Below are 27369 nucleotides of genomic sequence, written 5' to 3'. Positions count from 1 at the left end.
GAGGTCAGGGACAGTGTCTGTCTTTCTCCCCACAGTGTCTACTGTTCTTTGAGTAAAGAATATACAAGATGTGTTGAAAATATCTGTCAAATGAATAAGTGAATGTCTCTATAGGAAGATAGTACAGTAAACAAGATGAACTATGAAAAACATTTGGCATTTGGTTATTACTGTGATCGGAGTGTCCAAAAAACAATGGGCATAATTAACTTGATGTGTGAAGTAAAGTAGAAAGTCCAAATTTCCTGCTGTTGAAGTTCAAGATTTGTTTTACTTTGTTTTTCCCTTTTGGATTTTAGGTTTGGATACCCTTTATAAATTGAAACACTTATATGTAGCTGGAAATTTGAAATACGGGCATCACTATGAGAGAAGGGATGGTGGTAATAATAATAGTTCTGTGAACTTGAATCTATATAGCACTTTTTTTTTTAGTTTTTAAAAGTCTTATTTTACAGAAATTTCAGATGAGGTTAATTTCTAAGCAAATCATCTAGAGCTTTAGCTGAAGAACTTTGAAGAAAAATTAAGTTTTCAGATGATAAAACTCACTTTTGTAAAAAAAAATTATGTTCTATTTTTGTATAAATATGAAAAAAATCCAGCCATGATCTTTTTTAGTTTGTTTAGTTAGGCCAGAGGTTCATTAGCAAAGAGATGCTTAAGATTCAGAATGAAACTGACAGATACCTGTTTGTAGTAAAGGAAGTCTTTCAACATCAGCGCTACTGACATTTTGTGCCAGATAATTCTTTGTTGTAGAGATCCTTGTAGGATGTTTAACAGTGTCTCTGGTGTCTACCTACCAGATGCCAGTAACATCAAACCCTTCTTACAGTTTTAATAACAAAAACATACGCAGACATATCTGCAGACATTACTGAAACGTTCCCTGGGGACAAAATCACCCCCACTTGAGAAGTATTGCCCTGGAGAATGAAAAATTATATCCCTATGCCATAGCTAGGAAAACTTTGTAATATATTGGAGATTTGTAATCCCCATGTGAATTATTTCTTGGTCTTTATTTGGTGATTATCAGCAAAATGCAAGGGACCATTGTCATTCCTCTCAGCTATTGCTAGGAATGTGAAAGTGATGAGAACTCTGGGCTTCTTGTCTCAGAAAGCAAAGATGTCTAAATAATAGAATAAAGGATGGGAACATAAGAAAGGGAAGGACAATTAACATGTGTTTTGAGGCTCTGCCTCGGAGGTGGAAGGAGAGAATATGAGTTTGCCAGAATTTTTGTCTTGGGGCCCAAGGGATCTTATGTTTCCCCTAAAGCAGGGCTTCAGTTATAAGGTATGCACTTATGTGTATAGTTTTCTTTACATTTTTGTTTTTTATTTCTTTATCTTTTTTTTTGTTGTTGTTGTTCAAGTGCATTGGTGTGGGAGACAGTGAATGTTTATCTTATAATGGAAGCATATGATTTTCCAGAAAATCAGCCACATATGTTCCTAGATGTGGGAGAAGCATCTTGGGCCTTCTGTTCTCATACATCATGATCAGTTGTGTTTTCTCAAAGATCTTGTGTCAGTTGTTTGGCTACGGACCACCAGTGTTATTTAGTAAGTGAAAATGAAACCACAATTTTTCACTCGATTACTGCTTGTGACGGTACGGCATGCTTTCTGGAATGTGTCTTCTCTCTTTCTCTTCTGCCTTGTTATTATCAGACTTGTTATTAATTATAAGAAGGCCCCACCTCCTTCTGCCTAATGTCTCCCTTATCCCTAGGTCATAAATCTCTTATAATGAAACTTCTGTTGGGCATACTGGCTAGGAAAAATAACAACAGAAGAAGTCCTAAAATACTGTAATTTTTTTTTTTCTTTTGTAGTCATGAAGGAAGAAAATGGTGGCTTTCACTTTCTTAGTTGTCTTTAGAAAAACATTGTCAGACTATGCAGTTATAGGTAGAAAGCAGACTGATATCAAATTATATATGGATGCTTACATCAATATGAGGGGTAGCAAAGAAAAACCATGAACTGACCTGAAAAATAAATTGTATGATTGTAGAAAGCTATAAGGAAGGCTGTTTTTTTCTGTTACTTTCCCCTTTTTCTTTCTTTCTTTCTTTTTTTTTTTTAATGAATGTTTCATCTGTAATAGCTGCCTTCAAGATATCAGAACTTTTCTTCACTCTTTAAAATCTTTGAGTTTTTACCAGTCTTTCCTGTGTTGTTCTACTTTGGTATTACATGGCAAGTTACACAGATTGAAATATGTGTTTGGTATTTGCTTTCATTGCAGGGTATAGGGTAGAGTTGTATCTCTATCTCAATTACACACTAAACAAAGTAAGTTTATCCAGGCTGAAACTACAGAAGGGAAAATAGGTTAAATTTCAAATGAAGATTTTTTTCTAAGAATAATATTATTTTAAAGAATCTGACATACATACTTTCTTTAGTTGTTGAAACTATTAACAGAATTCTAAATTGAAACTTTCACACATTAAGCTACAGGCTTTGTATAATGATGCCGTTAAACATATTGTTTGCAAAATTGTTGGAGAATATTCCAAAAGTTTTTGTATGTTTTTTTTTTTGTTTGTTTGTTTTTTGTCTTTTTGCCATTTCTTGGGCCGCTCCTGCAGCATATGGGAGGTTCCCAGGCTAGGGGTCAAATCGGAGCTGTAACCACCAGCCTATGCCAGGGCCACAGCAACGCGGGATCCGAGCCGCGTCTGCAACCTACACCACAGCTCATGGCAACGCCGGATCGTTAACCCACTGAGCAAGGGCAGGGATCGAACCCGCAACCTCATGGTTCCTAGTCGGATTCGTTAACCACTGCGCCACAACAGGAACTCCCATTTTTGTATGTTTTAGTGGAAGCAAAATTGTCTTAATTTAAAAAAGAGAGTTGTCTTTACCATGTTAACATAATAATGATAAGTATATTAACTGACATCTATAGAGTACTGAGTATGTGCTAGAGACTGTTATAAGTTCTTTAATTTAGCCTACACAGCAATTGTATCAGGAAAAAACTATTATTATTTCTAGGCAGTTTTCTATTCAGCGGTCTAGTAGTAGAGTTTGAACTCAAGGTGTTTGGCTCCACAGTCTATAGCCTGCATTTTTAAAGACTATCTTCTATAAACTTTTCCCTAACCATCAGTAAGTATTCACATAATACAAATATTTTCTATTTTAGCAAATAAAATTACAGTCTATATAAATACACATAAAACACCAACATCCTGAGCAGTATTAAAGACTTATGAGGTATGACACTTAGAAAGAAAATTTCAAAACACCAAACTTCTGTGACATATAAATAAGTAGAGTTGATACTGTTACATTTAATTGGAAGAATATTATAACTATATTGTAAGATTGTGGTGATGATATAATTGCAGGGTAAGGTAGGTAGGGAGGTAGATAGGTAGATAGATAGATAGATAGATAGATAGATAGATAGATAGATAGATAGATAGATAAAGAGGGAGCTCTTGAATCTATAGTGGTTAATTATAGGAAGGGGAAGAGGGAGAGGAACTCAGTGGCCTAATCCAGAGGTCAAATATGGCTTCACTAGGAGGTGTGTTTTGAAATTTTAGCAAATTTGAAATTTTAGCAAATAGCAAATATATTTATAATGAATCTCCTTCAGGAAGTTAAGCACACATAGCTTATTCCCTGATATAAATTTCTAAAATTAATCTATAAAGATAATAATGCTCTAGCTGAATACCTTTTGTGAGACCCTATCTTATTTTAGTGCTTTCTGTTGGTTGGGAATTCAGCAGCCTATTAGCTTATTGTTTCTTCTGATGTTTGATAAATTCATCTTTATTGTATGGCTATTTCTTTCACATGGAGGTGTACAGGGAAAGGACTTATTTCTTTGTATGTTAGTCTAATAATGTAAAATGAGATTTTGAGTAAATAACTTTTTTTTTTACCTTTTGCAAAACCACACACAACCATATATTAATACATAATAAATGGTGTGCTTATGTTAAGATCGTGATTCTTCAGGAAGGACTGCACTGGAAGAAAAAGGAAGAGTAGCAAATATAGCAGAAACCTTTGTCATCCTAGGGAAATAACTCTGGAGACATTGATGAATCCTGAGAGCTAAAAATACCTCTAATTTTGATACTGTCATTCAAGCTCACTAATTAAATTATCTCCATAACACTGTGGGATAATCCTATGTGGTGGTAAACAGCTGACAAATGAAATTCTAGAGAACCAAGAATAACTATCAATGGCATGATTGAAAAACTTCCATAATATTTCCACAAATTATACTGAATAAAATAAATATGATTTTAAAGTACTTTACTACATTCAGGGTTTCCAGCCCTCCCAGTATTGATTGAAGAAATTTAACTGTAGGATTCAGTATTTCCCAGAAAGTCAGGGCTTCTGTTTTATAGTTGGTACAAATCTGTTTTCCATTTGACTAAATTCTTCAAAATCTAGTTGTATGGAGCATCTGGACTTTAAGACAAGATAAGGATTATTGCTTTTAGAGTTTTCTGTTACATTTGTTATTTTTGGCTTTTGATATTAAAGCAACAAAACAGAATTTGGATTATATTAATAAAATTAAGTATGTAGACTATAGGGAAAAGGGGATGTCTGTTGGTTCATTTCAAATATAAATAAGTACATATTGACTATGTCAAAATACATAGATATCATTTATCACATTATTATGTATCAACTAAATATTTGAGTAGAAAATGTAAATGTCTCTAATCTAGACAGTTATTTTGACAATTCTATTAAGAAACATACACTTTAAATTATGTCTGTATATTAAAACTTAGAAGAGAATCATATTTTTGAGAATTCTCTATTCCCTTTTGCAATATAACTTTATTTTAAAGAATAATGATAAAATTTATTAAAAATTAATAAACTTTCCATTATAGCTGGATTACAGTGTTCTGTCAGTTTGGTGACCCAGTTACACATACATGTATACGTTCTTTTTTCTCACATTATCATGCTCCATCGTAAAGACCGTTTGGAGGAAATTGAAGGCATCTTCAAAGACATCAGCTGAAGCTGTGTGATGTCACCTGCCCTCACATGGCTTAAGAAGTGAGCAGTTTTATCAGAAGGTGCTCCATCACTGATAGCAAGAAGCATCTCCCAAAGCATCAAGGGCCAGAGATACTGTGGAGTCCTGAGGTCTTCTGCTAAGACCAGATCATGCTCTTTAGTTCCATTTATTTATATATTTTAAATAAAAATTTCATATGTTTAAGGTGAAAAAAAATTTAATAAACTTGATGTTAAGGCAGTGCCAACACGTGAACTTACTCAACTGTCATAATTTCCACATAAAAAGAATATACAACTAACCATATTAAATAGAACTAAGGTTATTAGAACTGAAAACATTGTACTTTGCAATTAGGTATTCAGCACATTTCATGAACAATGGAAAACTAGAAGTTAAAAAAAACTGCATTCCATTTGGGAATGTAACTAAAATGGAAAATTTACAAAGCAAAGATATAATAAAGATAACAGGTAAAGAGCAGTATAACTTACCTTTTTTTTTTTTTGCTTTTTAGGGCCGCACATGTGGCATATGAAGATTCCCAGGCTAGGGGTCCATTTGGAGCTCCAGCTGCCAGGCTATGCCACAACAACAGCAACTTAGGATCCGAACTGCATATGCCAGTGTACCTTATCTTGATAAAAAATTCTTTCTTTCAGATTCTAATTTTGCAAGATATTTTATATCACTCAATATTGTCAATTTGTATGATAAGAGAAGGATTTCATTTTGGGAAAATCCAAGATCATTGTTGACACCAGGCTAGACATATTCTTTTAACATCTGTAGCTTGAAAAGATTTACCTTTTAGCCTCCTACTTAAAGGCCTACTAATTTAAACAACAAAATAACCATGTTCAAAAGTGGCAAAAGGAATAGTTATATTCTTTTAAGGTTTGGACTCTCTCATTTTATAATTGTTGGCATTTGGAAAGCATCACCCTTAGTCTAATTTTGCCACAGGTTTTATGTTTATTATAGTGAAATAAAATAGAAGCAAGTGAAAACTTTCAACCATCAGTTACCTAATTTTTCCATTGGCATCATCCATTCACAAGATGTTTATTTCACAAATTATTATACAGGGCTTGATTATCCCTAAATTACGTAGGATTGAGTCAGTCACACCTTAGTTTTAGACATTCTGTTTATTTAAACACATACAGCTACTATTCTTATCAGTCTCTTGTTGAACATTTACTCAGAAGGTAACCCAAATGTTGAAAAAAATCTGTTCTAAAAATACTGTCTGCCCTTGTTCCGCCTGGTTTCCGTCTGTGATAGTGTGTCTTTATAATCTGTCATCTGCTTTTCTTCTGTATACTCCTCACCATTTTGTCCGGATTTTGATTTTTTTCTTCCTTATTATCTGTATCCTGTTTAGTTAAAATTAGTATTTCCAAACCTTTGGGTGGGATTTGAGATGATTTGATTCTAATTAATTAGGAAGACAATGCATTATTAACTCTCTGTATATAATATTATATTAGTGTAGCAATAGAATCAATCATTGTATTTTTATTCTTTTCTGTGTAAGAACTCTCAACTGATTTTTCATTTACATTATTATCCTTTACTCTGAGAAAACAGTACTTCACATCTAAATTTGTCAATTTTTTTCAGATTGACATATGTGAGAGTATGTGTTGAGTCTGATACTTTGTAGTGTTGACATTATTTTTCCTGAGATCACTGTTAATGTTAAAGTACTTTATGTTTTTTATTCAGTTTTTCTGGTAGATTTAAGTTTTGACTTGAAAAAAATGAAATATTATATGTACATATAAGTAAGCTTTAATCCTTAGTTTTGTCATGCCCCTCTCCCCTGTGGGTCATAGGCAAAACTAATTTGAGACATCTGAAATTGAATGGAATAACACAAATGTACAGAAGGGTATGTGGATATGTATGCGTTTGTGCTCATAATAAGAGAAAACAAAAAATGAAAAAGCCCATTGTTTTTAAATTAGTTTTTTGTTTACAATTATTGTTTATAAAATTTCTTTTTTCCTTTCTTTCTTTTTCTTTCCATCTTTCTTTCTTTAATTGTTATTTCCCCAATACAGTTTTTTTCCTACTGTATAGCATGGTGACCCAGTTACGCATACATGTATACATTCTTTTTTCTCACATTATCATGCTCCATCATAAGTGACTAGACATAGTTCCCACTGCTAAACAGCAGGATCTCATTGCTAACCCATCCAAGGGCAATAGTTTGCATCTATTAACCCCAAGCTCCCAATCCATCCCATTCCCTCCCACTCCCCCTTGGCAACCACACATCTATTCTCTAAGTCCATGACTTTCTTTTCTCTGGAAAGTTCATTTGTGCCTTATATTAGATTCCGAATATAAGCGATATAATATAGTATTTGTTTTTTTCTTTCTGACTTTTGTTTTTTTCTTTCTGACTTACTTCACTCAGTATGAGAGTCTCTATTTCCATCCATGTGGCTGCAAATGGCATTATTTTGTTCTTTTTTGATGGCTGAGTAGTATTCCATTGTGTATATATACCACATCTTCCTAATCCAATCATCTCTTTTTTTTTTTTTGTCTTTTGTCTTTTGTTGTTGTTGCTATTTCTTGGGCCACTCCTGCGGCATATGGAGGTTCCCAGGCCAGGGGCTGAATCGGAGCTGTAGCCACCGGCCTATGCCAGAGCCACAGCAACGCGGGATCCGAGCCGCGTCTGCAACCTACACCACAGCTCACGGCAACGCCGGATCGTTAACCCACTGAGCAAGGGCAGGGACCGAACCCGCAACCTCATGGTTCCTAGTCGGATTCGTTAACCACTGCGCCAGGATGGGAACTCCCCAATCATCTCTTGATGGACATTGTTTCCATGTCTTGGCTATTGTGAATTGTGCTGCCGTAAACACGCGGGTGCATGTGTCTTTTTCAAGGAAAGTCTTGTCCAGATATATGCCCAAGAGTGGGATTGCTGGGTCATATGGTAGTTCTATGTATAGATTTCTAAGGTATCTCCATACTGGTCTCCATAGTGGTTGTAGCAGCTTACATTCCCACCAACAGTGGAGGAGGGTTCCCTTTTCTCTACACCCTCTCCAGCATTTATTTGTGGACTTATTAATGATGGCCATTCTGAATGGTGTAAGGTGGTATCTAGTGGTAGTTTTGATTTGCATTTCTCTCATAATCAGGGATGTTGAGCATTTTTCCATGTGCTTGTTGGTTATCTGTGTATCTTCCTTGGTATTTATAAAATTTATAAGAGCCAGTTAGGAATAAATTGAAATCATTTTTCATAATGTAAGGCATCAGTGATATTTCTGTGTTTTCCAATAGAAATGTTAATTACAAGAATTTATATTAAAGGTAGCCTGTCTGTTTCTAAATTACCAGCTGAAATGAACGCGTTTGTGTACCCTCTAGAATATAGCGATTCTAGATTATCTAAAACTAGAATATTCTTTTTTTTAGTTTGGCTAGATTATATAGTTAAAGAAAAATGGTCTTCTTTAAGTATATGGGGAGGACTATTGTTCTCTAGATTTTTGTGTTGGAAAAGAGCTCTACACTAAAAGTTTTGTTTTGATTACAATTCACTATTTATTAGTTTCTCTCTCTTGGATCTTCCCTCTCTCATGTTCAAAGAAAATGTCCTAAATTTTACTCTTATAATTTGGCTCTCATTCATGCACTTACTCATAGTACTGTGTCAAGGATGCTTATAGAATCATTTTAGAAATATCTAGACCATTAAATTAAATATGACTGTGCAGTTATTTCCCCTTACAGCATAACAGGGAGTTCTCTAGGAGTGCAAGCCCCTGAAAAGTCTTTCCTTAACTGATGTAGTCAGAACCATACCACATTCTTATGAGAATGTGCCATGTCATTTCCATTGATCTGATTACTATGAAAAATTTACTAAGTGATGTCAGTGAATTAACCTTTGGTAAGTGGGGTGTCTATTACCAGGTGCATACTGCTGTAGGATGAATAAAGATTCTTTCATTCAGTAAATTCAGGTTAACCTCCTGCTATGTGCCAGACGTCATGCTGTGGTTTGGGGATCCATGGATAATATCATAATCCCTGTCCTTGAGATGCTCACAGTTGCCTGGAGGAGACACACCTGAAGAAATAATTATGGCAGTATTAATGCCACAGTTGTGATATGTCGTTCAGACCAGTTTGTAATCTCTCCTATGTAGCTTTAGGAGGTCAGGAAATGCAGAGGAGCTAAAGCTTTTAATTGCATCATAAAGGATGAGTTAGTTATTCTTAAAAAAGAAACTAAACTAGTTAAGATGTGTTTTTACATATATAACAGCTTTCTTGAGAGGCTTTATTAAGAAATATATTAAAAATATTCTAGTAGAACCAACATTATCTCTCTTGGTAAAATGCTGTGGATACCAAGTGGATAGGATACAGATAGAGCTGTGTCTGATTGTTTGCATGGCGTGTAGGTAAAAATGAACAGCTAAGTGGCTTTCTATTATTAAGAAGTAGAAAGTACAGGAATCCAGTTAGAGAATTCATGCTATTTTTTAAAGTTTTATTTTATGGCTGCACCCACAGCAAATGGAACTTCCCAGTCCAGGGACTGAATCCAAGCCGTAGCTGTGACCTGCACCATAGCTGTAGAAACACTGGATCCTTTAACTCACTGCACCTGGCTGGGAATTGAAACCGCAGTTTGATCCTCGGCAATGACCCACGCTGCTGCAATAGGATTCTTAACGCACTGTGCTGCAGTAGGAATTCTGAGAATTCCTACTATTTTGTTTCTCTCTAACCATTCTGTTTACCTAACAATTTTGTTTACTCATATATGTGTGTGTGTGTGTGTATATATATATATATATATATATACATATACATGTAATATGTCTATTAGGTTTTTGTGTATGTGCGTCTGTTTTGAAAAAAAGGATTCAATTCAACATCATTTGTTATAAGGACTTATCCTGCCTGTTATTTTCTTTTATTTCAAACAATTAAGAATTGAGGGAATCTTCTTATTGTCCTGATGCATCTTTTTAAAATGTCGTGCTTCAGGGTAAACTGATTTCTTTATGATCTTCAAAAATTTTTCCACTGACATAACAAAAATGATTATTTATTTCCCCACATGTTCAAACCGCCTTAAACTGCTTTAGGGTAATTTGCTTCACAAGACCTGGTATTGATCCACATTTTATAACTGACTAAATAAGAAAAAAAGTCTCCATGAAATAGCAAGAAAGATTGCCTTAACTGATGATTTTGTATTAATCATTTTAAAAATTATTGTAGAAGACTGGTCCTGAAATCCCATATCTTACCTTAGACTGCTTGAAATGGAAGGTCTGCTCTTCATTTTAAGAAATTAAGATAAAATTAATTCTTTTCATTTTGGCTAGGCATCTTGCAAACTTTTTCTCCATATATATAGTTTTAAATGTATTATAGGTGAAAAATCAATTATTTAATCACTGACAAAATCTGATTTTAATTCCTTGAATTTAACTAAAAATGTTCACTTTATTAAATGTATTGTAATCCCAAACATCTGTATTTTCGTACATATTTCTTGTCTAGCTAAAGTTTTTTGAACTTTAAATAACCTGCCCTTACAGAGTATTGCCAGATCCACTATTAGCCTCATTGAAAAACAAACCAATAAGTGCCACAAATAGCTCTCCAGTTTAAATATAATTGGTCAATAATATGTAACTACACACATTTTCTGCATGTCTACGTACAGTGTGTAGTTTTTTTCACTTCGCATTGATGAAATGATACAGCTCTGGCAGGAAAGGTGACTTTTGAGTCTATGTTCACCACTAAAATAGAAAATAATTAAGCGCATAGTGAAAGATATAAATTAAGGTGCAATATTTATAATTTACATAAGTAATTTATTATGAAAAATCAGAAATTTAATTAGCCTAAGCACTTAATTGGCATAATTATCCATACCATTGGATGCCATCTCAAAAAGTAATATAGTTTAAAAACGTACTATAGCGAGAGATCATCATATTTGTCTTTTTAGCAGATGTGACTTTGGTCCATTGCCTGGCACAATGCAAAGAGTAGGCAAACAATATTTATAGTCAGGGAATAAATACATACTATGGCTATATTTGCCTAATAATTTGTTTCTTATTTACATATAAAACTGGTAATAGGGGAGTGGCTCGATGTTTATCAGGGACAGAACTACAGTGGGATCAAAACTTTGCATGGAAATTGACATTGTGAATTAATCATAATAATTTACTGTTTTTGTTGAGTGCTTATTCTCCATCAGGCATTGTGCGAAGTTTTTCACATGAATTTGCACTTTAATTCACAATAATCTTAGGAGGAGGTTTTATCATTAGGTTTCTCTATTTTAGATGGGAAAAACCAGACTCAGAGATTTTAAGCAAATTTAGAAAGGTCACACAGCTAGTACATGCTGGAGGGAAAGTGAGATTCATAATTTATGTAAAGGACAAGTCATATTGCCTTTTCAGGATTATTGAAGTGAGACCTCATATGATGAACTTAACAAAGTCTATCATTCAGAATTTGAATTTTATCTTTTAAGAAATGTTTTTAATATGACTATATTAAAACAAAGTATTAATCTTTCAAAAGAGGAATTCTCACATATATTTTACATCATGTTTCCATATAGAGCTTGTATTACCTGACCTTTCTTGCTGTATTTTCAAAATTGTGAAGATTTAGCAAAATAAGAATGAATAATAAAAACAAATTTAAAATATATGATATTATAATGAATATAAGAGAAATATTTGAAAACAAAATTGACAGTGGCATAAATGCTAGTGTAATGTAAATTTTATCTCATGTCTAAAATCTTCCTAACACCAATTGCTGTTGAAGAACTTATCATAGCCTCTTTTTCATAATGACATGCCCTCGAGGAAGTGTTTTAATAAAGTAAAATTATACTGTATCATAAATAAGCCATATTTTTTAGATGCTACAAATAAATAATATCATGTTTGAGTTTGGTTAGCTGGTTTCCCCTTGATTTAAGGGTATTTTGCCCATGGGAACCCCATAATTACACTATTTTACTATAGCTCTGAATTAAGGTTAAGATTATCTTAGTTCATTTCTAGTGGGGTTACTAAAACCTGAGATTTCATAGGTAATTTATGTTTTTTATCTGTAAGTCGACCCCTCAGTGGTCCTTATGAGGACAACATTGAGTGAGATCCTGAAGGGGCTGATATCATATGGAGTCTTTCCTTTTATGGGAGTTTATTATTAAGTAATTTACATAATTAAAAATTCCATGCCTGGGTCCTTACCTGCATGAACCAAAATGAATGTGCACATCTTTAGGAACACAGACAGGGTTTGACAGTGATGTCAGAGGAAGAGCTGGAGGTGAATCTCTGAGCAGAGGAAGCCTTGATGCAGTGCCTGCCACTGCCTGTCAGGGATGGCATGCAGAGGCAGGACAGCCCTTTAGAACCTGTCTTTCACACTCTTGCTGAGGCACTACTGAAAGACTAAGTGGGTGTGAGTTAGCATGTGTGGTATTGGGGTGGTGATGCTGGTAGAAATATATGTGTTTTTAAAGATAGTATTTCAATGGAGACAGCTGTATGAGAATTTAATAGCTAGGTAACCAGTTACTGTGTTGTTGCTGAAACAACCTTTTGCATATTGAAATATTAAAAAATAACCTAGTGTCTATAGCTCTTAATAATTAACAACAATGAAACAAGGACATTGAAGCTCAAGAATATGGACTGACTTTGTCCAAATCGCATGCCAGTAAGTGGTGGAGTGGATTTGGACACAGTTCTTTTGAGTTAAAATCCAATTCTCTTTTGCTGTGTCACATTACCCTTTTAATACAATCTAATATTAAAAAGGAGAAAGAGAAGGAAAACAATTTTGAATATTCTGACTTGATATTAATTTCCTCTTTTTAAAAAAATTGTTTTGCTAATGAGGTCAGAATTATGGTGAGATTCTGATACATTAAAGAATATTTTAATGCCAGACTTCAGCAAAATTCCTAGCATATTTCAAACTGATAATTTAATAAAGAAGAAAAAAGCTGTTTACACAGCGCTTTGTTTTATTTCTATTTACAGTCTAAATCTTTAAAAAAAAACACTTAAAAGCATTTTATTTTACAAGTATTTCTTTTCTACCATATAGTATTGATAAAACATTAAGTACTCAAATAACACAAATAAATAATATATATATATACATACATATGTATTTATAATGCCCCAAATTACTTTTTCTATTTAGTTTTTTAAATCCCCAAATTATTTTAAGCATGTGAGCACCTGTTATCACAAACTTTATTTTCTGTATCATTTCTTTTCTAAACTCAAGTTAGTTGTAGGAATATGGATGGTGCTTCACAAACTGTAATATACTCGGTACATCATGTTGTTTTTATCCTCCCTGCCCTGCTGTTCATTCTCAATGTGAAAAATCATAGAATGTCAATGACAGGAGGTCTGGCTTTCAGACAGACTTTTGTAATTATTCCCACTGAGGCACTGTCAATAGGATTAAAATACAGATTCTGGATCTGTCCATCCCAGATGAGGTCAGCCCTTTGAGCAGTGGGAGTACTATTTCTACAAGCTGTGTGTTCCCCTTTGCATATAGAAGTAAGGCATTAATAAGACAAAAATATTTGAAAGCTCCTATGGAAACAGACTAGCTTGCCTGAATTGAGTCAAATGTCCATCTGCAATAGATAAAATAACAGCATTCATTAGAATAGCTAACTATGTATGTGTGTAGCTTCTACAATAATATTAAAGACCAGAAAAATCCACTCATAATTAATAAACTCTTTGCAGCTGTATAACTGTGGCCGGAAACATCTGCAGAGCCTCATATTTTACACACAGACACATACACATAATTCCTTCAGAAAAAGTCTAATTGTGCCTAAAATCACAGGTCTGGAAACAGAGTAAGACCTGAGGAACTGAGTCTAATTGTATTCATTTAGCTCCTGGGAGGAGAAGTTGGCTGGAGGGGTGGATAAAAGGAAACTAGCCCTTGTCTGGCACAGTTACATGGATAAAAAATTAGAATGTTTAAGATCTATTCACATATTCACTCAAAATTAACTTTGTATACAACATATCAGAAATCTCCCCAACATATAAGTTTGGTATTGAAAAGCATCAATTTAAGTCAAAAATTACTCAGATAAAATTACTACTCCTCAGGTAAAAGAGAAATTATAATTTATAAAACTCTTAACAAATGGGTAAAAAGAATATATTGATTATACATTTTCCATTTTTTTGGAATTGATAGTTAATTTTTACATGTAAATACAGCTTTTTAAAAATAGATGAATATAGGAGTTCCCTCAAGGCTCAGTGGATTAGAATCTGGCATTGTCACTGCTGTGGTGCAAGTTCAATCCCTGGCCCAGGAACTTCCACATGCTGAGGATGTGGCAAAAAAAAAAGTGAATATAGAGTCTATGTGTTAGAAAGTCAAGCTACTAATATATTTTTGGCAGATAAAATTTGGTATTTTTTTCTTAATGTTAGCTTACTCAAATGTTCAGTTTGTAGCATTATTAATGGATTTTATAATCCATAACTTTACTGAGATAAAATTCACATACCATACAGTTCACTCAGGTGAACAATTTAGTGTTTTTTTTACTAAAGTTCTAGAGTTGTGCAACCATCACTACAGATCAATTGTAGAACATTTTCCTCACCCTGGAAAGAAACTCTGTACCCGTTAACAGTCATTTGCTATTCCTCCTCATTGCCCCATCCCTTAGCCGCCACCAATATGCTTTCTGTCTATAGATTTGCTATTCTGGATGGATTTGCCTATCTGGATATTTCATATAAACAAAATTATACAATATATGATCTTTTGTGTCAGGATTCATGTATCTGGATTCTTTCATATGGCATCATGTTTTCAAGGGTCATCCATTTTGGAGCATGTATCAGAATTTAACTCCTTTTCATCATAGTATGTAGTCATCTACTAGTTGAGGGATGTTTTAGTTCTTCCCACACTTTTGGTTATTATGAATAGTCCTGCTATAAACTTTTAATTATGTTTAAGTTTTTGTGTCAATAAATGTTTTCATTTCTCTTGCATATATACCTAGAATGGAAATGTTGGGTAATATGATAACTGCGTGTAACCTTTTGAAGATTTGCCAGTTTTTTTCAAAGTGTGTGTACCATTTTACATTCCTAACGGCTACGTATGAGAGTTTTAATTCCTCCATATTCTTTCTGAACTTGTTTTATCAGTCTTTTTGATGATAGCCTTCTTATTGGGTATAAATGGTATCTCATTGTGGTTTTGATTTGCATTTCTCTGATGACTAATGACCTTGAGCATTGTTTTGTGTGTTTATTGGCCATTTGTATAGATATCTTAAATATAGAAGCACCTATGTAGAGTCTTTGCCTATTTTTGACTGGCTTATTAAGGAATTTTAATTTTGACTTTTTAAAATTCCTATTTATTATATTCTCAAGAATATCTAGTTTTATCTCCTTCAGCAATTTATGGTGGAGATATCTTATTGTCATGAATTCTTTACAGACTTTGATAGTCTGAGAAAACCTCTAGATTGATGATTCTAAACACTGGAAAGATTTTAAAATATAGAAATATCCAGGCCCTAATAATGATTCCATTTCTTAGGGTCAAGACAGTAGTGTCTTTTCAAAACATCCCTTGTGTGCAGCCATGGAAGACAGCCAACTAGGATATGGATTATCAATGCCTTAATATTCAGAAAGGGGTCAGCTATGTCTGAGATTAAAGTTGGAGTTTAGGATTTCCAAAAAAAATGGAGTTCCCGTAGTGGTTCAGCAATTAATACACCCAGCTAGCATCCATGAGGATGTAGGTTCGATCCCTGGCCTTTTTCAGTGGGTTAAGGATCCAGCATTGCCCTGAGCTATGGTGTAGGTCACAGACGTGGCTCGGATCTGGTGTAGGCCGGTGGCTACAGCTCTGATTGGACCCCTAGCCTGGGAACCTCCATATGCTGTGGGTGCAGCCCTAGAAAGACAGAAAGACAAAAAAAAAAAAAAAAAAAAGATTTCCAGAAAAGGTGCCCGTTAAGGTTGAGGGAATCTTTCTTGACTATAGAAGAATTCTAGAGGTATGTGGATTTTCTGGGATAACCAGTTTGTGAGAGAAGGCCCTTAGAAGTATAATCAGATAGGCTATCCCTCAAGCTTACCCTTGTAAGTCATAAAGCTAAACAATAGGGCTAGTCTGAGTATCGGCACCCCTAATCAGAAAAAAAGAGATATTCCATTTCACCTAATAGTTTAGCCTAAAGACTGAAAATTTGTCTGTGGCTTTTAAGATGGCCTTTAGGACTATTCATTGAGAATACAGAGTTGTCACACCAGTACCCTCATTTTTCCACAGACTGCCTCATGCTCAAAGGTCTGGCACCATATTGCTTAAATACCTGATATCCATTGAAGACAACCATGGGATATGCTTTTGTTGGGAGAGTTTAATTGAGAATCAGAATATGAGGCTTTGGAATCAACTCTCTTGTGTATTTAAATATCTTTGTGTTCAGAATTCTGTTGATCTTAATTAATTTTCTTATAAATGAGAAGTCCTATTTTGTTTTGCATGCTTTTTTTTTTAAAGAATTTAAACCCCCAATATTATTTAAACCAATTTCATTACATAGGACAGTACTCTGATTTAAAAATAGTTGAAATTAAATATAATTTAATTTAATATAATGTTATGCTTATTTCATTGCAGCAGATAATATAGCTGATCTTGGAATACAGTATATTTTGTAATATAATTTAGTAGATATATTGCAGTAGGTAGTATTTTCCCTGTCTAGTAAATGGAAGTTTCATATGCTATCTAGATTTTCTTTTTCTTTGGTGGTTTTCCTTTTTTTTTTGTCTTTTTGCCTTTTTTCTAGGGTTGCTCCCACGGCATATGGAGGTTCCCAGGCTAGGGGTCTAATCGGAGCTACAGCTGCCAACCTATGCCAGAGCCACAGCAACGCAGGATCCAAGCTGTGTCTGTGACCTACACCACAGCTCACGGCAACACTGGATCCCCGACCCACTGAGAAAGGCCAGGGATTGAAACCACAACCTCATGGTCCCTGGTTGTTAAATACTGAGCCATGACGGGAACTCTGGTGGTTTTCCATTTAAATAACCAGCTAAGTGAAAACTTGCTTAGTGTATGAAATCTGACAAGATTATGGTTCTTAGCTCCAGGATAAAGAATTTGTGTTATTTTATTCATTAAGACCCTGAGGGCTAGGAAAACAAACAAACAAACAAAAAAAACAAAAAAACAGTCCAAAGAATCAATCCCAGGCTTCTGTGGTAACACTGAAAAATATTATTACTAAAATAATCACTGAAATATTGTTTTTACTAAAGTAATTAAATATTGAAACAAATTTTATACATATTCCCAATCTTTAGCAATCCAATAAAATACTACCTTAAAAGAATGTCCAGTTAAAACAAAATCATCAAAAGGCAGCAACTCAGAATGGGATGTTTCTTATTTTAACTGATTTTACCATAGGGCACACATAAAGTTTGCTTTGAGTTTAAATGCTTTTGAACAAATTGAGAAATAAAGAACATGAAGAAAAAAAGTTTTAAAACTGCTATTGCACAATTCCAAGAAAGTTACTCTCTTTTTGGTTTTGTTTTGTTTTGCTTTTTAGGGCCACACCTGTGGCCTATGGAAGTTCCTAGGCTAGGGTTCGAATCAGAGCTACAACAGTCAGCCTACACCACATCCATAGCAACGCAGGATCTAAGCCATGTCTGCAATCTACACCACAGCTCAGGGCAACATCGGATCCTTAAGCCACTGAGCGAGGCCAGGGATCAAACCCGCATCCTCATGGACACTAGTCAGGTTTGTTACCACTGAGCCATGACGAGAACTCTACAAAGTTATTCTTATATACTTCATCATTATGTATAAACGGAATTTATCTTTGATTGAAGTTTCAGAAAGCATTTACCATGAAGAACTTTTTTACTAGTACCTTTTTGGAAAAAGTTGCATTTATAGAGAGGAGAAATTGCCTTTATTTCCACGTAGGCTTTTGGGAGGAATTAGAGAGCTCATCCAAGTCTTCCTTAAGTGGTTGAATCTCAGGTATATCACTTCACCCCAGTTTCTCTTACTGAGTATTTTACTCAAGCTATTTCATCTAGATATATTATCTAAAATTTTAATTTTATGAGCATCTGTTACTTCCTTCTCAAGCTTTTTACCACCCAATTGCTCACCACCATCCTAAGTGATACAGCTTATGTCTCTCTTGTGTTCTTGGCTTTACTCTTTACACTGTAGCTCCCAAGATTTTGTACTTATTTTTATTAAATCTAAATTAATAATTTCCTTAAAGGTTAAGTGAAAACTGTCTCATTACTAGTTATTATTTTCAAGCTTAACTGAACTGAAACAGAATATTACTTCAAAGAAAAAATGTTAAGACTTTTACAACCTCATTTTTCTGGGATTACCTCTCATTATCTATGTAATGATGGCTACACATGAACTCCATCATTTTGCAGGCAACTGCAGTGCCAAAACACATAGTGAAATTAGGCAGACTTATTTAATATCTCTTGAGTAAGGTGTGCTAGGATATTATTTCATAGGTTTCTAAATTAAAGTGATAACTTTAAATTAGTCAAAGGGTATAATAAAAGGCAATAGGGACCCATTTAAAATTCATTTTTAGGGTTGCTAAAGCTTTGAGACCCACTGAAAAGGTGCCAGACTTTGGCTCATTCAGCAGTCAAGGCCGGTGGAATAGCATATGGTTGAGTGTCAGCAGTCCTGTGTTCTAAATCTAGTTTTAACCTAGACAAACAGAATTATTTTAAGAACTCAGGTTAATTTTGCTTCAAATCTGTTTTCCCATCTGCTAAAATGGTAACAGAATTTAATGTAATTTGAAAGTTGAGTGATAAGGGTTTTTAATTTCTCTCCATTAGGTACATATATGCCACAAATCCTGTCAGTTGAACAAGAAATGGACCTCCTTATTTCTGAGGGAACTGAGATTCAGCTTTTCATTAGAGGGCTTTTTATGCAATGGGGGAATGAGAATTGTGAGGGATTCCACTAGGTTGTTGCTGCCTACTAATTCTGGAAGCTTTGCCTAGTAGATGTTAAATCATTTCGTCATTGTGTTCCCAATTTCCTTGCTCCCTAACCTCCTCTCCCTGTAAAAAGTGAGCAGATACACATAATATCAACAAAGACTGTTAGTATACACCTCTTCTCTCTGTCTCTTCTTTTCTTTTTTAATTCTCTGGGTCTTAATGTTGTCAAGATGCAGGCTGTAAGTAAAGAATTGCTTTCTCTGTATTACGGATGTTATATCTGATCACTAAATTATAGATAATACATGGAGCAAGATTCAGTGCATACTTAAAGAAAGAAATTTCCATCCTGAGAAATCCATGCTAAATTCTTTATCCTACCAGTTAAGCATTCTTTCATGTGGTAAGATCTTAGCAACAGTTTAAAGTGTTATATTTTTATATTATTTTGTAATCTATCTCGTTGTCTCTGTTCAGTAGATTTGTAGTAATTGCTATGACAACACATGGAGGTGCATTAAGCTTCTATGCCCAATATGTTTGTACTTTGTATGAATAGAGGAAGCCAGCTAAAAGCAGACTGGCTTCTGAGGGTAGTAGTGGATCATATATTTACAAGGAAATTGTTGTAGTTCTGTTCACATATCTATCAATTATCTACCACAATATAACCTATCTTTAAGTTTCTAAGTTATCTAAAATACCTATCTTATTCATATAAAACAGCCTTATTTTCTTGAAGCTTAAAAGATAATTTGGAGGTCTCTATTGTTCCAAATTATGTATTAAATATTTAGTATGTGAACACAAGTACACAATGACTCAACTTTTTTCTGGAGAACATCCATACCATCTTGATAAGATCAGATTGTTTTTCCCACCCAAGAGTGAAAATGTGATTATGCCCAAGTTGGGAACATTAAATAAACTTGAATGTTATACAATTAAAAGTTATAATTGAATTTATGTTAAATATTCACTAATTTTTCTTTATAGATAGGAGTTATTGATGTATATTAAATTTGAAAGTCACTAAAACTTAAATAGATACTCATTTAATAAATGTGGAGGGTAAATTGAATTTATTTAATATAGTCAATGTACAGTACCCTGGACTAATTAAAAAATGTTGGAATAATGAAAATTGAATTTGCTAAATATTAATTGAAGACAAATATGTAAAGTGTCCGGGGATAGTAAATGGTTCCAGGTTACTTGATTTAATAATAAGTAGGCTCAAAGTGAGTAAGGCAACTTCACTGGGAAAGTGATAGAGATATTCCCTGTGCCTGTCTGTTCATTGCCAAGAGCAGTTGCTCTATTAGTGTGACTATCTTAACCTCTCAGCAGAGGAGAAGCAGGCATCATCTGTTTGCAGTTGATGGCTTTCTCCTTATTTCTGGTAGAATAGGTTTCTCCTGTTCATAGGATTTCATCATTTTTAGTAACAAGGAAGTTCACGTAGTGGAAAGCAGCCTGCCTTATAACTTAAATTTGTTGAAATTATATCTTAAAGTTTCCTGAAAATTGAGGGGGAATATATTTCTATCATTTTCAGATGTAAATGTTTACATCACTCTTATTTCTAGCTAGGTAAACAATTATTTTAATATTTTTCCGTATGAACCGAATTCACACATAAAAAGTTAATTTACAGCTATATTAGATTAAGAAAACATAACTTTGAAGTGTGTTAATGCAAATCAACAAGCAAGTTAATTATTATTGAAATCAAAGTTACCCTGAATTAACTCTCCTGAGATTTTGTCTAAATAAATTATGCTTGTGTTTAATTTGGGGCTCTAGACTTTGGACTGATGCCAACTACAGGTGCAAGTTGGTGTATCATTTGGTTTTTATCCTTTGGTTTTAAAATGTAGTATTATAACATTGGGTTATTGATATTCACTAAATAGAATTTTATCTTTAAGTGTGTGCTTTTCACAAATCAAATTTCATGTTTTAGTCTTTGCTAAATATTACCCAAATCCAAAAAAGTTTCTGTTCTCATGTTTTTATTTTCACTTTCTTTTGCATTCCCAGCCTGTGGCCGTGGGTTCTATAAATCATCCTCTCAAGATCTTCAGTGCTCTCGTTGTCCGACGCACAGCTTTTCTGATAAAGAAGGCTCCTCAAGGTGTGACTGTGAGGATGGCTATTACAGGGCTCCATCTGATCCGCCCTACGTGGCGTGCACACGTAAGTCCACCATTGTGAACTATACAAGGACTGTCAGATACTTTCCACTTTTTTGTAAAATCATGACATTTTTGAGACAGGCATGACATTTAGGAATACATTCTTAATTGTTATTAAATACTTGTAAACTTTCCATGAACCAATAAGGCTGAGCAATAATATGAAATAGATACATCTTACATCATCAGCAGTGTTATTTTCATGTCTGCCAAATCAAGATACATTTTATTTAATCATATTTTCCACATGTATCTAGTAGGAATAATAAAAGGTAAGTTATTTGACTCTTGCATGGATATGAAATGTGATTAGAAAAAGGTGATTTCTGAATTAAAATTCTATCACTAAATAGAGCAAACCTCACATCTGGGTGCTTCGAATAATGAATGTTTGAGAGACTCAAATTCAAAGCCAATTTAAGACATTACTATAAATCATTCTTGAGCACATTAAAACTGAGTAGATGTATTCCCTCTTATATGGCTAAAAGAAAAACTTTTAAACAATGGCACAACTGCTTTTTTAGGTGCATTAACTGTTCTTTTTTAGTTGCTTGGAAGAAAAATAGCTCAAGACCATGGCAAAAGTAGAAAGACAGTTGTTATCCTGTTTTTATTTTGACATATTATTAAATAGAAAATAAATAAAGCCTCTTGCCAAGAGAATTGAAGAAGGCTTTGTATGGTTACTCTAGGAAAGGTAATGGAATGTTTATGTGAAAGAAAGAATTTCAGCCCATTCTCTGGATGGTAACTGGGCCACTAGCTTAATGCCTCACGTGGATCCTTTCGTTCATTTTTGTTTGCTTTCTGTCTATTTTTATTTGTTTATTTATTTTTGGCTTCCCCAGGGCCTCCATCTGCACCACAGAACCTCATTTTCAACATCAACCAAACCACAGTGAGCCTGGAGTGGAGTCCTCCTGCAGACAATGGGGGAAGAAATGATGTGACCTACAGAATCCTGTGTAAGCGGTGCAGCTGGGAACAGGGCGAATGTGTTCCCTGTGGGAGTAACATTGGATACATGCCCCAGCAGACTGGATTAGAGGATAACTATGTCACTGTCATGGACCTCCTGGCCCACGCTAATTATACCTTTGAAGTTGAAGCTGTAAATGGAGTTTCTGACTTAAGCCGATCTCAGAGGCTCTTTGCGGCTGTCAGTGTCACCACAGGCCAAGCAGGTATGTTGTTGTGTTTGTCCTTACTTAAGTGAAAAATATGACTCCATCAGTGAGGCCTCTCACTTGAATCTTTAGTTAACTTGGCTCTACAGAACTTGATTATTCCAGCTTGCTGATTATTCACACCTTTAGCTTTTTTTTTTTTTGTTATTTCTTCTGTTGCCTGTTAAACCATTACTAGACTCATTAACATCTCCTCTAGAGATCTGGCAGGAGAAATAAAAGGGGATAAATTGTAAACCAGTTTAGATTGCACTAAGAGGAGCGACTCTGTTAAGATCTAGAGGAGGAGAGGGAAAATCTTGGATAAAATAAGATGTCGGATATTTCTTGCATTTTTACATTTTTGCGCACTTTGTGCCCATAATCAAAATCTACGTGATAATCAAGAATAAAGAAGGAGTTGGCTTCAGTGTCTCACCTGGTATTAACCCATTATTTACCACATAGAATGAGATACTGTAGTAGATGACGTCTACCTTCAAATTTGCACGGGGAGTTTTATGTTAATCACTAGATTTGTGATCAGATTAATATCTATAATATCAGAATATTTGGGAGATATCATGAGGATCTCAAAATAAATGATTAAGAAATATAATGTTCATGAGATTTTGAATGGGTAGCTTAGCCTAAGAACAGTTTTTGCTTTTTTTTTTTTTAATTGGCATTTGAGGTGCCTTACTTGGTCATTCTTTGCTGCGGTAAGTAAGTTTGGGAAAATACAAATTGGGAAGGAAGTTTCAGAAATTGGAGACTTTCTAAACCTTCAGAAAAATCTCATTACTGAGGAAAGTTGCAGAAATTGAGGGCTTTCTCAAACTTTTGAAAATTATTGCTGCTGCAAGGATGATGCTATCTTGTCCATGTAGCCAAGTGCTACGTCATCGTCATTAATAAAATTGGACCTGCCCTGGAGGACTAAGTTGTGTTAGCGTCATAATAAGTTTTTAAGATCTTCTTGATCTTTGGCAAGCTGTCAACAGTCAAAATGACCCAAATTCCTGGACATAGACTAATCTATTATTCATATCTATGCCAACTTTAATAAAATATTACCTATTTAAATTATATCCACATAATGATATCTATGCATTGTCTCATGCTGACCATTTTGAACAGATTGGTGGGTTCTTATTCTAAAGGTTTATTGTCCATATTTATTTAAAAGGCTATGGAAGATCAGATCTCATGTAAAAACTGAAGTCTAGAGGAGTCATGCAAAAACTGAGTCTGTGTATATATAACATACATAGAAAGTTTTAAATCTTCAAAAATTGGATAAGAAAGTAGCTTCCATTTGGATTGCTTCATTTTATTTACCCTTACCCTATTTACTATTCTTTTTTTAATGAATTTTATTACATTTATAGTTGTACAATGACCATCACAACCCCATTTTATAGCATTTCCATCCCTAACACCATTCTTTTAAAATGCTCTTGTCAGTAGCTCTTTTTACTCGTGTTGATTTATATTGAAATTTGTCATCATAATGTTATAGTGAGTGGGTTTGAAACATTTTAGGTTCATGATTGTGACAGTAGAGCTATCTTTGGAACCATTAATAAAATGGTCTTAGGTCTGCTAAGCTGAAATAACTGCTTTATTCCTGCTGATATCAAGTATAAGAAAAGATATTTTTATTTGTTTTTGAATACAACTTAAAGATACTGAACTGATACCACAAATAGAGTTTATAGATATGCCACTTTGGGAATTTGTTTTTCTTGCTCTTTAAATGTCTGTTTAATTTTTCAAGTTAATACTGTGCAGCCTAAATAGGTCATAGATTTTCCATACATTCTTGAATCAACTATTTCACAGTAGTTAGGTAAAATGGCTTTGTTCTTTGATTCTCTTCTGGTTAAGAACAAACTAGGTTTGTTTGGTTTTGGTGGGGAGAGGGGGTAATTTCAGTGTACAAAAATTAGATTGTGATGTTTGCTCAACTCTGTAAGTATACTCAAAAATATTGAATTGTGTACTAAAATGGGTGAATGTTAGGGCATGAAGATTATACCTCAGTAAAGATATTAACATTTTTGCAAAGAATAAGTGTAATAAACTTTAAAAGCAACCTGCATTAGCACTTTCGTATTAAAATATTAATTCAAATTTGTCTAGTCCCAGAGTTCCCATTGTAGCTTAGTGGAAACGAAACTGACTAGTATCCATAAGGATGCAGGTTTGATCCCTTCCCTCACTCAGTAGATTAAGGATCATATGTTGTTGTGAACTGTGGTGGTGTAGGTCATAGATGCTGCTCGGGTCCTGAGTTGCTGTGGCTGTGATGTAGGCTGATAGCTGCAGCTCCAATTTGACCCCTAGCCTTGGAACTTCCATATGCCACCGGTGCAGCTCTAAAAAAGACAAAAAAGTTAAAAATTAAAAAAAAAAAATTTTGCCTAGTCTATACAGCAACTCAGATGCCAAAACCCCATGAATTTACGCACTTAGCTTTTAATGCTTTTAAATAGAAGTGCATTAATAAGGCAGCAAGCTGTGGTAATTTTTAAGGTTTTAATTTATTTTTTAACAGAGGAAATTTAGAATATATGGTATCTGTTGTACAATTAAATGTACCCACTTCTCCCCCCATCACTAGTATATTTGCTTTTTCTAAATTGGAGAATGACTTGAAATTTTGTCCTTGTGTATGACTATCTGCATAGTCATACACAAGGACCTGCAGTGATCCCTGAAATTTTCATTCTACATTAAACAAACAGCATCACCTCCCATTTAGTTTATGCCGCAGTCACTTCAATAGTGAATTTAAATCTGGATATCTGGTCAGTTATGCCCCTCATCAGCAATACACTTATGCCTAGGATAAAAAAGATTTATTAAGAGAATTTGATAAAAGTATCTATACATGTATGTGTACCGGGTTCACTGTGCTGTACAGTTGAAAATTGACAGAACACTGTAAACCAGCTATAATGAAAAAAAAAAAAGAAACATATATTTAAAAAAAAAGAGAGAGAGAGAGAGAGAATATGCATGTATCTGGGCAAGATGAGAGAGTAAGGATGGAAAAAATCAGGCAGCATTTGAAAGGTAGTATGTACCCTTTGTAGTTCCTTTTCTATTCAGTTTCACGTCTGGAGTGCAGGAGCCCCCGCCCCCCATACCAGTGTTAGTGGAAATGGAAGTATCTTGAAGGCCCCTGATCCTTTCCTCAGGGTTATTGGTGTTTAAGGACCTGTACCTCAGCCCCTGTTGCCACTTATGAGGTTCAGTTTGGTGGACCACTGAAGTTCTGCATAAGTAAAATGAAGATAAAATAGTGTCTATCTTCCTCTATTATCCTGTTAAATGAGATGGTATGAGAAAACTTAAAATCTCTTTATTGTCATAAAAATGTTATTGCAATGAATAGCATGATGAATACTGATTAATCTTCTTTTTATATAATTCTTTGTGGACCTATCAAGGCAAAACACACTAAAATCTTTATCTCTTGCAATGTGTTTTGACAAGGGGAGATAATCGATGTCCAGAATTGGCAATTATATGTTTTAACATTGCAGGAGGGAGAAATTAATTTTGTTTAGCGTGCATGAAATGTGACTATTATCTAGTCACAAGTTATCTTAAGACTGAGGTTCTTATTTAAACCAATAATTAGCTTTAAGTTGAGAAGTGTATAGAGAAGCTTAATACGTGGTGTTCATATTTAGATAGTTTTTGTACTTATCGAGAACATATAACCTACACAAGGTGGCTGAAATATATTCTTTTTGTTGCTTTTTTGTCAGGAATGATATTGACCTATTAAGAGTAAAGTCACACAGATCAAATTAATGTACATTGGAAATATTAAAAATATATATGTGAGTTGGGGGAAAGCACCTGCATTTGATTTTATGGCATTATGATATTTATTCTTCCTAGGGTAGAAGGCTGTCTGGAACAGATATGGTCTTAATAATTACACAGTGTTCTGAAGAAGTAATTATTTAAACACTACTTTTTAAAACATTAACTCAGCCAACTGTACTGACTAGAGTGTGTCAAGCACTGTGTGGGATGCTGAGGATAGGCAAAGAATGGCCCTATCCTTATGAGGAGCCTGTACTGTAGCAGACATTTATTAAGTTATATAGCTAATGATAGGGCACTTGACTATAAGGTGATGTGTGCTGTAGAATAACATTAGGAACAAAGTATAGAATCTGAAAGAAGGAAATATTTATTCTATCTGTGGCAAAAGGGGAGAATCCTCGTAGAAAAGATGCCAGTCCATCTAGAACTATAGAATGAATATGGTTTTGTCAGAAAGGAGACAAGTAAGTCATAGCCTAGGCCCTCAAGAAGAACTTCTTCCGTGAAAACATAATAATTGCCACCACATTCCTTCTATAGATCAAGACCATTAACACACCAAAGTGGTCTGCAGAGAAATTAATAAAAACAGGTCACCTAAAACTACTGTCTCTTTCTCTAATATCTTCTTTCATTGTGGAATCATTTAAACAATTAGATAAATTTTAACTTTGTTAGAAAACATAATATAAAATTACAATATGTGGTCTTTTCTACAAAAAGACTTAAGGGGCTTAGTAATTATTCTTCAGGTCAGTGATATGTTATGTTTGTATCTTTACCATCTAATCCAGTTCATTCTGCATTCTAAGTGTCTTGCAACTAATTCTAATGAGTAAACTACTCACACCTAAGAAGAGTTAAATGAGGAGTTCCCTGATGGCCTAGCGGTTAAGGATCCCATGTTGTCACTGCTGTGATTTGGGTAACTGCTGTGGCGCAAGTTTGACCCTGGCCTGTGAACTTCTGTGTGACTTGGATGTGGACAAAAAGAAAAAAGAAAAATTG

The 27369-nt window shown here is 34.3% G+C and overlaps 1 protein-coding gene across 5 annotated transcripts in view; it reads left to right on the top strand.

Moving 5' to 3' along the window:
- EPHA7 (EPH receptor A7) overlaps positions 1–27369 on the top strand; it is a 171127-nt gene that overhangs the window by 38984 nt on the left and 104774 nt on the right. For all 5 annotated transcript variants that reach the window (XM_047761265.1, XM_047761261.1, XM_047761252.1 and 2 more), the window contains exons 4-5: positions 21189–21344; positions 22195–22530. In XM_047761265.1, the coding sequence (XP_047617221.1) occupies positions 21189–21344; positions 22195–22530 (492 nt within the window). The remainder of the gene's footprint in view (positions 1–21188; positions 21345–22194; positions 22531–27369) is intronic.

The sequence above is a fragment of the Phacochoerus africanus genome, chromosome 2 (assembly GCF_016906955.1).
Source record: "Phacochoerus africanus isolate WHEZ1 chromosome 2, ROS_Pafr_v1, whole genome shotgun sequence".
Lineage (NCBI taxonomy): Eukaryota > Metazoa > Chordata > Mammalia > Artiodactyla > Suidae > Phacochoerus > Phacochoerus africanus.
Note: the sequence above shows the minus strand (reverse complement) of the source record. Positions and strands in the feature narration are given on the sequence as shown.